The sequence below is a fragment of the Amborella trichopoda genome, chromosome 8 (assembly GCF_054954075.1).
Source record: "Amborella trichopoda isolate Santa Cruz 75 chromosome 8, AtrichopodaSantaCruz75HAP2 v2.0, whole genome shotgun sequence".
NCBI lineage: Eukaryota > Viridiplantae > Streptophyta > Magnoliopsida > Amborellales > Amborellaceae > Amborella > Amborella trichopoda.
Window position 1 is genome coordinate 34,178,119 of NC_142343.1, and position 13,998 is coordinate 34,192,116.

General features: G+C 32.9%; 1 protein-coding gene across 35 annotated transcripts in view; it reads right to left on the reverse strand.

The window, feature by feature from the left end:
- LOC18423512 (protection of telomeres protein 1a) overlaps window positions 1-6,336 on the reverse strand; it is a 37,692-nt gene extending 31,356 nt beyond the window's left edge. For 14 of the 35 annotated variants that reach the window (XR_016061059.1, XR_016061054.1, XR_016061057.1 and 11 more), the window contains exons 1-2: window positions 6,142-6,330; window positions 4,029-4,165 (exon numbers count right to left, since the gene is read on the reverse strand). Coding sequence is in view for 20 of the 35 variants with exons in the window: in XM_088874197.1 (XP_088730323.1) it covers window positions 4,029-4,165; window positions 6,142-6,265 (261 nt within the window). In the remaining 15 variants the exon portion in view is untranslated. Of the gene's footprint in view, window positions 1-3,785; window positions 3,912-3,980; window positions 4,166-6,141 lie in introns of those variants that run through there. The other 21 variants (XR_016061048.1, XR_016061050.1, XR_016061051.1 and 18 more) reach the window with 7 other exon arrangements.
- Between the last annotated feature and the right edge of the window lie 7,662 nt (window positions 6,337-13,998).

Here is a 13,998-nt window from a genome sequence, read left to right on the forward strand (position 1 = left end):
GATACAAGCTCCAGTTGACATGGTGCACACCCAATTTCTTAAGGTATCTCAAAGCATCATGATCTGAATAAAGCACAAACTCTTTGGGAATCAAATCCTATTACCTAAACAACTGCATGGAATTCAAAGAAACTACAGACTGATCTTGTTTGCCCTTGTTTAGCTTCTCTCTCAAGAAAACCACAGGTGTGCCCTTCTTGCCTCAGAACAACAACGATGCCAATGTGAGAACCATCACACTCGACTTCAAAGACTTTATCAAAGTCTGGAAGCTGCATAATTGGGGGGCTCAATCATCATGGTCTTAATACTCGCGAAGGCCCTCCCAACATCTTTGGTCCACTCAAAAGCAGTGGTCCAACACTAGATTTGGGCAGCAGACTAGGCAGCTTCTCGAACAGATTGACTCAAGTGAGCAAGCTCAGAATCGGCCAAAACACGCCCGAGTCAGGGAATAGGCCAAAAAGCTCCCAGAGAATTAACAAAAAGTTCTAGAAAAATCCAAAAATTATTGACAAATCTCCAAAAAGAAGTTAGTCAAAATGAAAAAGAATAACCAATAACAAATGAAAAGAAGAAAGATGATGAAATTTTGATCTTATCTGCATAAAAAAAATTATGAAACACCGAATTATAATCATGACATTATAATTACTAATTTACTATTATTGTACTATTCCAGTGCTAAATCATCTAAAAACATATTTTTATGCATCCAAACATACAAAAATGTTGCATCATCATCATCATCATCAAATCGCCCCTCCTAACTGGAGCCTTTCTTGTGCTCTTAGAGCCTTTCACTCGAATCAAATCGCCCCTCCTAACTGGATTTTTCTAGGTTGACACTACACATAGCTAAACCACCAAAGTCTACTTTCCTTTATTTTATTGCCTATTGGAGTTATCCCAAAGTTCTCTTGGACGTATACATTCTAAATTCTATCCTTACTTGACTTGTCACTCGTCCATCTCAACATCCCCATCTCAGCCACACTCATTCTATGGATATGGTATTTTTCTTAACCGCCCAACATTTCATCCTATAAAGCAAATAACCCCATAAGCACTCTAACTGCTTTTCTAATCAACTCATAAAACCCTAAAAATATTTAAATAAATTTAAAAAAAAAAACTAGAATCCCTAAAGACACTTAAAAAGCCCTCAAAATAACCATAAAAAATTACAACAATACATCCTTAAAATGTAATAAGAAAACTTCAAAAATACAAGGCATCTTGTCCTAACTGACTCCAAATAGTTGGGATAATACCCAGATGATTACGATGATCTTGTCTTGCATCAATTGCCAAGATTCTGTCATTTTTAAATTACAATGAGACTGACCCCTTCGATGATTTTGAGCTTCTTCCTTTTTTAATTTATCTCAAAGGCAAAGAAAATGAGAAGCAAGGGCTCTTGTTAGTTTTAGTGGCCTTTAAAGGCCTAGAGAGCTTGTAAAAATGATAATTTATAGTGGAATATACACTTAAATGGGAGTGTATGTGCTAGAGATGTTCATCTGGCGGAAGGCCTTTTGAAGATTCAAAAAAAGGTAGGGCACCGCGTTCATTGACTAACCATTGGTTTAGCAATTTATGACCCTAGTTAAGTTCAAAACCCTTACCTCTAGGCATGTGGCACTACCGAGAAGAGTTTACAGTGGGTCATCCCTTGTTGAGATCAGAGGGATGCCCAGCGATGATATTTGCAGTCCAAGAAAACTGTGTGGTCATGCCTGTGATTGTTAGGCATGTGAAAGCATGGGCCCACGTCTATACAAACTTCTGCACAACAAGTACACATAACAACCACATTACTGGGAAGCAATCATTTAGAGGAACGCGTGTGCATGTACATTGCAAGAGCCTCCTTTGCACTATGGTGAAAAGTACTAGACTTGCTCTTAAAGTGGGGGATTGAAATCCACATTCCATGATCATGGTTTCACTGTTTATCGTCCAACTTTGACAATCCAATCATGAGCTCCTGCATTGAGGCTGTGGGTCATGGGTTTTTGTTGGGGTGGATAAGAAAACAGTAGTCGATCACGGTTCTTGGGTAAAGTGGAATGCCTTTATTGTTGCTAATTTTGACTATTTGGTACCAGTTCACTTCTAACATATTATATATTGGTATTAGAAATGTTTTTAAAAAAAATTAAAAAATTTTCAAAATTTTAAAATTTATTTTTGCTGTAAAATCCTTTGAAAGAGCATTTTCATAATTTTTTTAAATTTGGAACGGCACATGGGGCCCAAGATCACCCATGGGAGGGACATGGGCCATTCTGGGGACCACTAAATTTCTCTTGGGTGTTACACCCTCTTTCTTTTATTTATATGACATTTCTTCTTGTTAAAGGTTATTTTAGGATAATCTTTAAGAGTTTGAACTAAAACTCTAATTAAAAAATATTAGGAAGTTTTGGATTGGTTATAATTCTAATTTAAATAGAAGTTGGACTTGGGTCAAATTATAAGAGGATAAGGTTCTTAATAATCCTCCCAAAATCATGATTTATGGGATGGATGGCTCAAATTTATTCTCTCACCCCACAGATTTTCTAAGTTCCTATTGGTCAAGCTGTCATTGGATAAACAATACCTAAGGAAGAAATTCTAATCCAAATGGGAAAAGCAATTTTTTTTATTTAAACACCATTGAGCCCCTCTCTCTCAAGACACATATTTCTCTCTCCTCCATGCACCAAATCTCTCTTTATCCTTCTCTTATTTATTAAAAATTCATTTTTCTCTCTCCCCTCTTCCAAAAGGGTCATGTCACCCAAAATTTGATAAGACAAGGGTGACACATTGAAACCCTAATTAGTGTTTTACTGTTTTGAGAAGAAAAAGGGGTACGCCCAGCCATAGGAGGATTCTGTGCCTTCAAGCCCAGCCCTAATTTGTTCCTAAAGTTCCTACAAACCCTAGTTAGGTTTCCATGCTCTCCAAAACCCCACAGTAAGAACTATTGCCTATGAAAGTTTCCCATCTCTAAAATTCCAGCAGTATAAAAAAGGGACAAAAGTGTGTCATCGGTCAAGGAATCGGGTGAGGGGTGTATCAAGCAAGACCTGTAAGAATAATTCCATGCATCTTTTAGTAAGTCTTCCCAATTGATTTAATTATTTTATAGTTATATTTTAAATGTTCTATGAATTTTTAATAATATATTTTGTACTTAAAATCATAGTGGAAGATTGGTTATTGCTTATGAATGGTATCTATTTGTTTTGGCAGTAAAACTAAATATCCTAGGTTGTGTTTAGGGTTTCTAATTGATTTACAGCATAGTACAGTGGCCCATGTAAGTGGAATTCAGGTATATTGAATAACAGAAATGAAAAAAATTGAATTTAATACTTTGAATTCTACATACCCACTCCTTTCAGCCTAACCTTAATCATAGGAACCTTGTAGTTGGCTAGTGCTCCAAGTTTATGCTCCTTTTGTGGTTCATTAGAAGTTACTAGTATAGATTCGTCTTGACAAAACCCCACTCCAGTTTCATATATACTAACATGATAAAAATCTGGAAGCAATCTATGCTCTTACACACATAATTGTATGATGGCTGCTTTGAGTGGTATGAAATGCTTCATTTGGATAGCACAACATATTAAATTTATGGTGAGAGGATGATATATAAAGTGTCTAGTTAATCATCAAGGATTTGATTCATTTTTCTTTCCAACTATGAAAACCATAAAGAATTTTTCCATTCTTTAAGCAGAGATTCACTAGAAAAAACTAGCAAAGTGGGACAGAAAACACATTACCATTTTATGTTGCTTACACAAGTTAAATCGCAACTTGTAGAGGAAAAAGCAATGATTACGGAGCCAGCATAACAAATAAACTGTAAACCCGAATCTCAACAAAACAAACATCAGATCAATATGAAGAATCCATTTAGGAATCAAAAATAAAATAAGCAATATTGAACTGAAGAAAATGCATGTCAAGAGACAAACCAAGCCTAATAAGTAGGGAAAAATTGACTTATGCAAATGGTATTTCACCAGAACTCGATGAAGACGAATTATATCTCCATTGGACTTCACATGAGGAAGCTTCTCCATGCTTGGAGCAAAAAATGTCACAGGTAACACAGGTTCTCCCCGGGACATGTCCATTATCTCTAATCTACACACAAAATCTGCAAGATAAGAACATTGATCAAGATAAAAAGAAAAACCAATCCTGGTGAAAATGATGCAAAGGATGGAGAGTATTGAACATGACAATCACATAAAACAACTACAGAAGGTAAGGGCCACAACATTGTGTAGTTAAAGGTATTCATTTGATGCACTAAGAAGTACGTATAAGAATGCATGTATGACACAAACATACATGCGCATAAATACGTGGATGCGTGTGCTGATCAGTATACTATAAGTGTAAGTAAACATGCATTTATGCATATGCAAATACATAGATAGGTACATAGATATGTGTGTGCATATTGATATTATAATATATGCAAATTTATATACAGTTACACACCTTTTTCACATAATACCAACAACAAAAGGAAAACTAGAAAAAAAAAAGAAACAGGGGCACAATTTATATCTAACTCCTACGGTGTCCTTTCATAAGCTGTACAAGATGCAAAAAGAAAGTTTTCACAGTGAAGTAAGGAGGATGACTGTGTCAGCCCTTTAGCAATTGGTGGAGGCCTACAAGTCTGAAGCTATCATGTTTGGGCTTGAAGGCTATCAAATGAATTAGACATTGAAGATGGAATAGTAAAGCCACATGACCGATCCACGTATGTCAGTCATTGAGATGAAACCAAATGATGGTGGTTAATTTCTCAGTCGAAAGAAGCAAGTATGGCGAGGAAAGTGGATATATAGAGAGGTGAGGAAAGTAGAGATATAGAGATTGGGATTTAAGATAGCAAAGCAGAGTATATCCAAGTTCAACAGCTGTAAGAATGAAGATGTTAGGCCAACTATACTTTTTTCTTTTGGTGGGAGGGATGAACTGTAAATTTTGGAGCAAAGTGGTAATGCTAGGCTATTGGAGAAGCATTTGCAAAATAATAAACAAATAGCATAAGACCATAAATGAGAATTTTGAAAGAATCTTATGATTTATGTCTTGTGATGTTTTCTAAAACAAGCCGACCCCAAATAATTGGGATAAGGCTTGGATGATGATGTTTCCTAAAACAATAATTTCTTTTTTTTGTAGATAATTCAAAGTTTTAAAACCATTTTTTGCTAATGTCAAGTTGGGAACCACCAAGTCAACTTGAGTCATTCGACAACACAGAGTTATAAATATCATTTTTCTAGGAATGATAACGGTCATAGTTGATCACATGCTATAAATTTCAGAACTACAACAGCCGCCACAAGTCCCTTGCCGAGAGAAACAACCACGCTAAAAAAATAGGACTAAGAAAAGTGGTGACGTCACCATAAAAACCAAAATGTCCCCCAAGAAAGAGAAACCACAAATGAACATTGCTGATTGCTTTATTGCTAGAGTTTTGCTGAAGAAACAGCGAATACATTAAAAATGGGATTTAAAAAAAAACCTGTTAATCTACCATTGCTGGTTCGAGATACACAATTCATGTTCATCGTGATGTATCCAAGATAAAGTTGTGTTTCAGCTACCGGGCTGTGAAACTCATTTTAAAATACTTATTGGGTTTTCTCTTTAAGATTGCCATCATTTCAGATCAATCCAGGGAAGAAATCAATAATCATGGTTGAGACTAAGTTAACAATGGAAGAACGGGATTACAAGGGAATGTAGCAATACGACTTCAGATATTTATCTATCTTGGGAAGAGAATTCACTTGATGAAATTGCAGTGTACAAGAGGTTTTGGGCTCAGTTCAATAATTGAAACCCGAAATATGGTTTCGCTTGTTTTGGTTTAGTTTCTTTGCATATTTGAATACACTTCCACAGATAACTGTTAGATATTTCACTACGTTCATCATCAAAAGAATTTGAATTCACTGGCTTGAAAAAGCATGGAGACTTGGAAGAAGAACAAGGGTTGATGTTTTTCTTTTCACCCTTTTTGTTAAACAAAGGAAGGGGATTGATTTTCTCCTGTTTTGTTAAATGAAGAACATGGATTGAAGAGAATTAGAAGAACATTACCAGTTCCTTTGCTTTTTTTGGGCATCCCAAACTCCTTTACTACGCCAAAAATGTTCACCTTCTGATTAATGCATGAAATTGCATCTCTTATATCCGTATACACAATATCCTTCGACTGGTCCATGGAGGGAAAGTGCGACTTCAATTTCGAAGTCGTGCCTTCTGTAGTGGCTAATATACCCGGAATTGCCCTGCCTTTCGAGCCTTATGTTGTTGCAAATATACCCGAAATACCCCTGCCTTTTCGGATATTGCGTCCGAACATGTGGACAATTACCGGTCGTTCAATGAGCCTCATTCAAGGGCTAAAAATGAATTTCATTTTTTATTTTAAAAAAATAGTATTTATATGAAATTTGGGTTTTAACACGAACTAAATAATAATAATAATAAATATTTTTTTAAACATATAAATTAAAATAAGGTTGTGGTTTGCATAAGGTCATAACTTTAAACAATATGTGTTAACGTGAATCTTCAAAATTTTTAGGATAATGTGAGAATATATTTATACCTCTAATTTTAAACTTAAAAAATAGCTCGAATCAAACAAAACTATAAATACATGAAACTCTTGAAAATGGACAGGCCAAATAATATATTACAAGATGCATTATTTTTAATACTTGAAATCTCTCTTTTTCACTATATATATATATATATATATATATATATATATATATATATATATATATATATATATATATATATATATATATATATATATATATATATATATATATATATATATATATATATATATAAGACAGAAATCATACAAAAAACTATATCATAAAAAGAAACCTAAATATAAAGACGAAAAGTACGAGAAAAAACCCAAAGATGGAAAAAGATATAAACGACAAATACCTCGGTGTTATAAATGTGAAAAATTAGGACTTATAAAAATAACTGTAATGTTAAGAAAAAGATAGAATCATTAATATTAGATGAACATATAAGAAATCAGTTGTATGATATTATTCAGCTTTATGATAAAGATATCAGTACAACCTCTTCCTCATCCTCAGATAGTTCTGATAACGAATCATATATTGGAATAATAAAAGATGAAGATTTATTAAATGAAACATCCTCTTTATCTGACCAAAATAATAAATGTTCTTGTCATACCCTCACCAAAGAAGACAATTTAATTCTAGAAATTATAGACAAAATACCTAATACTGACTATAAAAGAACCATAATCAGTCAATGTATTCAAATAGCAAAAGCTAAGAATAAACTAACTCCATTAATCAAACCACCAGAAGAATATAGTTTCTCAGAAATTCTGAAACGAATTGGTCAAAAGAATAACAGTCAAAAGGAACCTATTATTGCTGAGCTAAAACACGAAATTAATGAAGTAAAATCTGAACTTATTAAGTTAAAAAACAAAATTAAGTTATTGGAATTAACCAAATTAACAGATAATACTTCTGAAGATGAAGGAGATATAGAATTTGCAAATTTATTACACAACATGGAAAATAAACCTGAATCCTATAATCTTAACCAAGAACTTTAATTAAATTTAATCAACAAAATTCTAAGCCAAAAATGGTAGACATTAATTAAAATCATAGTTCTGAACGAATTTACCTTCCAAACATTAGCCTTAATAGACTCAGATGCTGATTTAAATTGTATAAGCGAAGGATTAGTTCCCACAAAATACTTTCAGAAAACAACACAAGTATTAAATACAGTCGATGGGAGTAAATTAAAAATCAATTATAAATTATCAAATGTTGCTATATGTAATAATGGAATTTGCTTAGAACTACCATTTATTATGGTAAGAGGATTAAATCAAGCTGTGATTTTAGGAACTCCATTTCTCAGTATGCTATATCTGATTAATATAGATCATACTGGAATAGAATCAACAATAGAAGGAATAAAAGTCAAATTTGAATTTATTGATAAACTAAAAATAAAAGAAATAAATAATGTAAAACAAAACATACAAAACAAAGAGACATTTTTGTATCAATTACAAGCTGAAATAAAATATAAAACAACTAAAGAACAACTGTTACTACCTGAAATTCAAAAAACAATAAGGCAAATTAAAAGGCAAATAGAAACAATAATTTGTAGAGAACTACCTACTGCTTTTTGGAATTGACATAAACATATAATATCACTACCCTATGAAGAGAACTTTTCGAAATCTAAAATACCAACTAAAGCTCGACCGATTCAAATGAATACAAAAATGGTAGAAATATGTAAAAACGAAATAGATTCTCTCCTAGCTAAGGGATTAATACGGCCTAGCTCATCACCATGGAGTTGTGCCGCCTTCTACGTAGAAAATAATGCAGAAAAGGAACGAGGCGTTCCTAGACTAGTCATCAACTATAAACACCTAAACAAAGTTTTAAAATGGATAAGATATCCAATTCCAAATAAAAAAGATTTATTAGATAGACTTCTAAATGCCTGCATTTTTTCAAATATTGATTTAAAGTCAGGTTATTGGCAAATACAAATAAATAAACAAGACCGCTATAAAACGATGTTTAATGTTCCTTTTGGACAATATGAATGGAACGTTATGCCATTTGGATTAAAAAATGCCCCATCTGAATTCCAGAAATTTGTGAATGATGTATTTAATCCCTATTTAAAATTTATGATAGTCTACATCGATGATGTTCTTATTTTTTCTATTGACATACATCAACATTTTAAACATTTAAATATATTCCTTAATACAGTAAAAACTGCGGGACTTGTCGTCTCTGCTAAAAAATTAGCTCTTTGTCAAACAAAAGTCCGATTCTTAGGACATAACATCTTCCAAAGCACAATCATTCCTATTGATAGAGCTATTGAATTTTCTAATAAATTTCCTGATGTAATCTTAACAAAAGTAGAATTACAACGCTTCTTAGGATGTTTAAATTATATAGCAGATTTTATTCAAGACTTTGCTACTATTGCCAAACCATTATTTGATCGATTAAAAAAGAATCCGCCTAAGTGGATTGATCAACATACTAATGCTATTCGACTTCTGAAAAGCAAATCAAAAGAACTACCCTGTTTAGTTTTATCCGATCCTACTGCATTTAAAATTATTGAATGCGATGCTTCAGAAATAGGATTAGGTGGAATTCTTAAACAGCGAAATAATAGCAATAACGAACAATTAGTTAGATATACATCTAAAGCTTGAAACTCTGCAAAGCAAAATTATTCGACTATTAAAAAAGAAATTTTAGCTATAGTTCATTGTGTGAATAAGTTTCAAAGTGATATTCTAAATACTTATTTTTTTATTTGAACATACTGTAATCTGCCAAAGATATTCTGCAAAAAAGAGTTTCATTTGGCAAGCTATTTTATCAGCTTTTGATTTTACCATTGAACATCTTCACGGCTCTACTAACTCTCTTCCTGATTTCCTCACCCGTGAATTTTTGCAGGGGGCATCCCGATCTACCACCACAGTTTGAGTTTGAAGAAATCCCATTAGCAATACAACTCTTTAATATGAATATTAATACTCCTAATCAACGACCAGGCAAGAATTTACAGACACTAATGGACCTTGTCCCCATAGTGAACCCCGGTTCACCTCTAGCTATGCATCCACCGTTATCACCAACCAGATCTCTGAATTATCTTGAACAATCTACCCAAATTCCAGATCCTATATTTACTCCGCTATCCAACCAAAATAAATCAACTAGTTCTACCTCACACAAGGCCATATTTGAAGAAACAGTCTTTTAATAGATATTACTATTGATGATAAACATATCCATATAGACCCAAATAAGCGGCTCTTCTATATGTCCAAAATCATATTAATCCTTCAAATGGAAACAAAACCCGAGAATGGTATAAGACTGTTCTCATGGAAACAGGTTCTATCACTCTGGTACACTTCTTTAATCCTACTACTAAAGTTATATCTTACTCTCAGATACAAATAAAGAAAATATTATCATATGATGATTGGAATTTCGAGAATTTCATGGAGCATCATGGCTGCTGGTTTTGCTATTTTTATTACTGATTCTTTACTTTTAGATTTTCCCTTTTCTTTAATATCTAGAGTTGCTAATTTAGTAATTAACTGCTGCATTAATTCAGACGAAAATTCTTCTTTCTTTTGAAATCTGGCCTTGTTTATTAGATAAGGAGGTTTAACTAATATTGCCTTTTTCTTTTCTTCTATTTTCTATTGTGGTTGTTGGATAATGTTTTCTATCCTAGTGGTCTGTTTTCCTATGGTTTGTAAATATAAATTTGTATAATTATTTTGTTCAACCAAATGGGGTAACAATTCTATTTTAAGATAATTTTCGTCAGGAAGTGTTTTATATGGAGTAGCTAGAGTTTCTAATTCTTGTTTTTTATCTATTATTTTATACTTTCTTCGAGAGGATGAATACTACGGATATATTTCTGTTGACTTGTAATATAAGTATTATATTTATTTTCAAGAGTATGTAATTGGAATTCAGGAATTTTTATTCCTTTTAATAATAATGTTGTTTTAAGCCATTCAAAAGATCCTATAGTTATTTTTTCTTTTTTCAAAATTTTTTTATATCGCTTATGTTGTAGATGGGTTTGATATACTGGTTTAAGTATATTCTCTTGAGTTCTTACTAGTCCTTGTATTTCAGGTTCTGAATTCGAAAAAGTTTTAGGTTATGTAATGCTAAACCCAGACTTTCATGAGGGTAATGATCGTCTTGGTAGTGGAAGATAAGTATCATCGGTACTAGTTATAGGAGGAGATCTTTGATTAAATTGTATTTCTATTTCGCCGTCTATATGTTCAATAATTTGATTTGGAATATTATTTTTTGGAGTTTTTACTGACTGATTGGAGGTTTGAATCTTCCAATCCTGTGGAAGTTTTATTTGAGACCAACCTCTTACGTCTTTTGAGACCACCTCTGGTCAACCTCTTACGTCTTGAATGACTTGAGTGGCTCTTCCTGGCCTAAATGGTCTATAATGACTAGGCGACAATGAGTCTTAACTTTACCATATAAATAGCTAATTTTATTAGAAACTTAGCAACTAAACACTGTTCACAACTAAAAAAAGTCTAACAGTAAATAGTAAGAAGGTCTATAGGCTCTGATACCAAAAAGCACGCCAAGATCTAAATCTTACTTTTTGTCTAATTTTATCTTAAAATCATTGAAAATACTGTGGTATAGTCTAGTAGAAAACATAAAAGCGCAGTATAATATAGGAAGCAACACAAAATGATAATAAGAGAAATAACAGAGATATCAATTAGAATCCAAGTAGTATGAATACTATCTCGAATTTGAACCTTTATCAGCCCGACCCATCCCATATCTTGAAATATGAACCTTTACCAATCAGGAAGGACTTATCCTTCATTGAGCAGCCAATTTTGATACTGGATAGAAGGGTACAAGTGTTGCGCAACAAGGAGATTCCTTTGGTTCATAAATTATGGCAGTACTATTCAAGAGAAGAGTCGACTTGGGAACGAGAAGACGATATCAGAGAAAAATATCCTTATCTTTTTCAGTAATCAGGTACACAAATTTAGAGGACTATATTTCTTTAAGGGGGGCAGGGAAAAATGTAATAATTCTAAAATTCCAACAAAAAAAAAAAAAAAGAAGAAGAAGAAGAAGGGGAAAACTTTTAATAACTGATGGTTCGTATGAGCATAATGGTCCTTAGGGACCATCACTATTTTCAAAATCTTTTGGTTGAGTTTCTTTTGTTTGCTCCTGCCTTGCTACGTCGAGTGGACGTGGGCTTTAAGCATATAAGGGGTAATATAACGGTTACACCTCGTGTATGAGGTGTAACTTAATAAAATATTATAATAAGGTGTCGTAAGAGTTTAAATACGAGAGGCGAGGACTCCCACCCTAGAAAACTTCTGAGATCTTTCTCTCTCGAGTCGAAACACAGTGAGCTCCTCTCCCTAGGCGAATTTTTATCGGAAGCTCCCTCTCAAATATTTTAGGTAAGTGACTTCATTATCTTGAAAAATAATCCATTCTTTTTAAAAATGAAATGAAATAATTATTTCTACTTATTATCATGAATTTTAGGCGCGATAAATTTTATGCGCAAGTGACCTCATTATTTTGAAAAATAATCTTTTTAATAAAATTATAATATTAGAAATTTTAAATGCTATAAATTCTTAGAAATAAATTTATTTATTTATTTTTCTTTTCTATTGTTAGAAAATTTTAGAAATAAAATTATTAGAAATAAATGTGATATTTCTGCTGTTCGTAAAATTGTGAGATTTCTTTCTACTGTTTTTGAATATTTAGACATTGTAAATTTCATGTGCAATGACTGCCTTATTATTTAAAAAAATTGATATTTTTGCAATTGATTATAACATTGTTGTGAAATGTTTAATTGCGAATTAACATCTCATAAATTGTGATAATTCTGTATTCTTGAAATTCTATAAGAGTTTTTCTATACATATTAAACTGGCAATTATGCTAGAATGTCTTTACGAATTGCTACCCTTTTAAATTTGAGCCCAAAATATTTGATTGGTTATTTTTGAAATGTTATTGAAAGTGACTGTTATTAATGGTTTCAGTGAAATTCATATTAATGATTTCAGTGATATGTTGAGTACATGATATTGCTGCTTTCGAATGTCTAAAGAGATTTAGAAATACTTTAAGTATGCAAGTGGACTCATCAGGTTCGCCGGTGAGGTTTAAGTGGACCTATCCAGGACGCCGGTAGGGATTAAGTGGACTCATCCGATATGCCGGTGAGGTATAAATGGACCTGCAGGGATTAAGTGGACCTATCTGGGACGCCGATAGGGATTAGGTGGACCCATCAAGACGCTGATGGGGTATATAGGTGACCTACTTGGGATGCCAGTAGGGTAATTTTGTGGAATCTTTTGAATTATGCACTGCCGTTAAAATGTTATATGCATTTCAATTATTTGGATTATGTTTAATTGGGTATTTCTAAAAGTGAAATTGTTATCTATAAATGCTTGTGCTCGCATTGTTTTTAATTGACCTCCATTTTAAAAGTTTGTTTATATCTTTCATCATGATTATTTTTAGGATTATGATGATCATTTACTGAGTAGCCAAACTCATCAAACTATGGTAAACATTTTCAGGATAACTGCAGTTTTATTTGAGTGCTCGTTAGGATCAACTTTGGAAGATATTGTAGTTGTGCCTAAGCTTTTTTTTGTTACTTTGTAAGAATTTACCACTGTAAATTTGTCCTATCAACAGATGTATATATGTTTTGACTGTCACATCTCAAGAATATTTGTATTGTAAATTCTTGGGGTGTGACAACTTGTAATCTTTAACATAGAGATCATGAATATGAATAAATAAATAAATTTTTAAAATAAAAAAATAACAATTATAATAAAAAACATTTGGGCAGTTAGTTTCCAATGTTTTTAAATGAACACTTACTTGCATCCATCTTTAAGATGGATGCTTTTCACTTTGTGGACGGCATAGGTAGAAATGTGGTCTAGCCCGTATGAAACAATTTTCCGTAAACAAATGGGTCATGTAGTGACAAGGTCTACAGTACTTGTTAGCCGCGCAACGGCTTACACGCTAACGCGCTCTCCCGTTGCTTGGTTGTAGTTTTCTTCGCATCGCATCGTCCCGTTTTCTTCGCTTAGACAATAGGCGGTCCATTCTGTATCTAGACAATAGGCAGCCCAATGGCTTGGAGTCCGGTCTTACTTAGACTACTCAGTTGGGTTTGGGTCGAAGTCAAATTGGGCTCGATTCATAGTTCTAAGGCAACTAAGTTCAAATGGAAGACCATCCTAATGGATGGTTTTTCATTTTTTATTTCTAT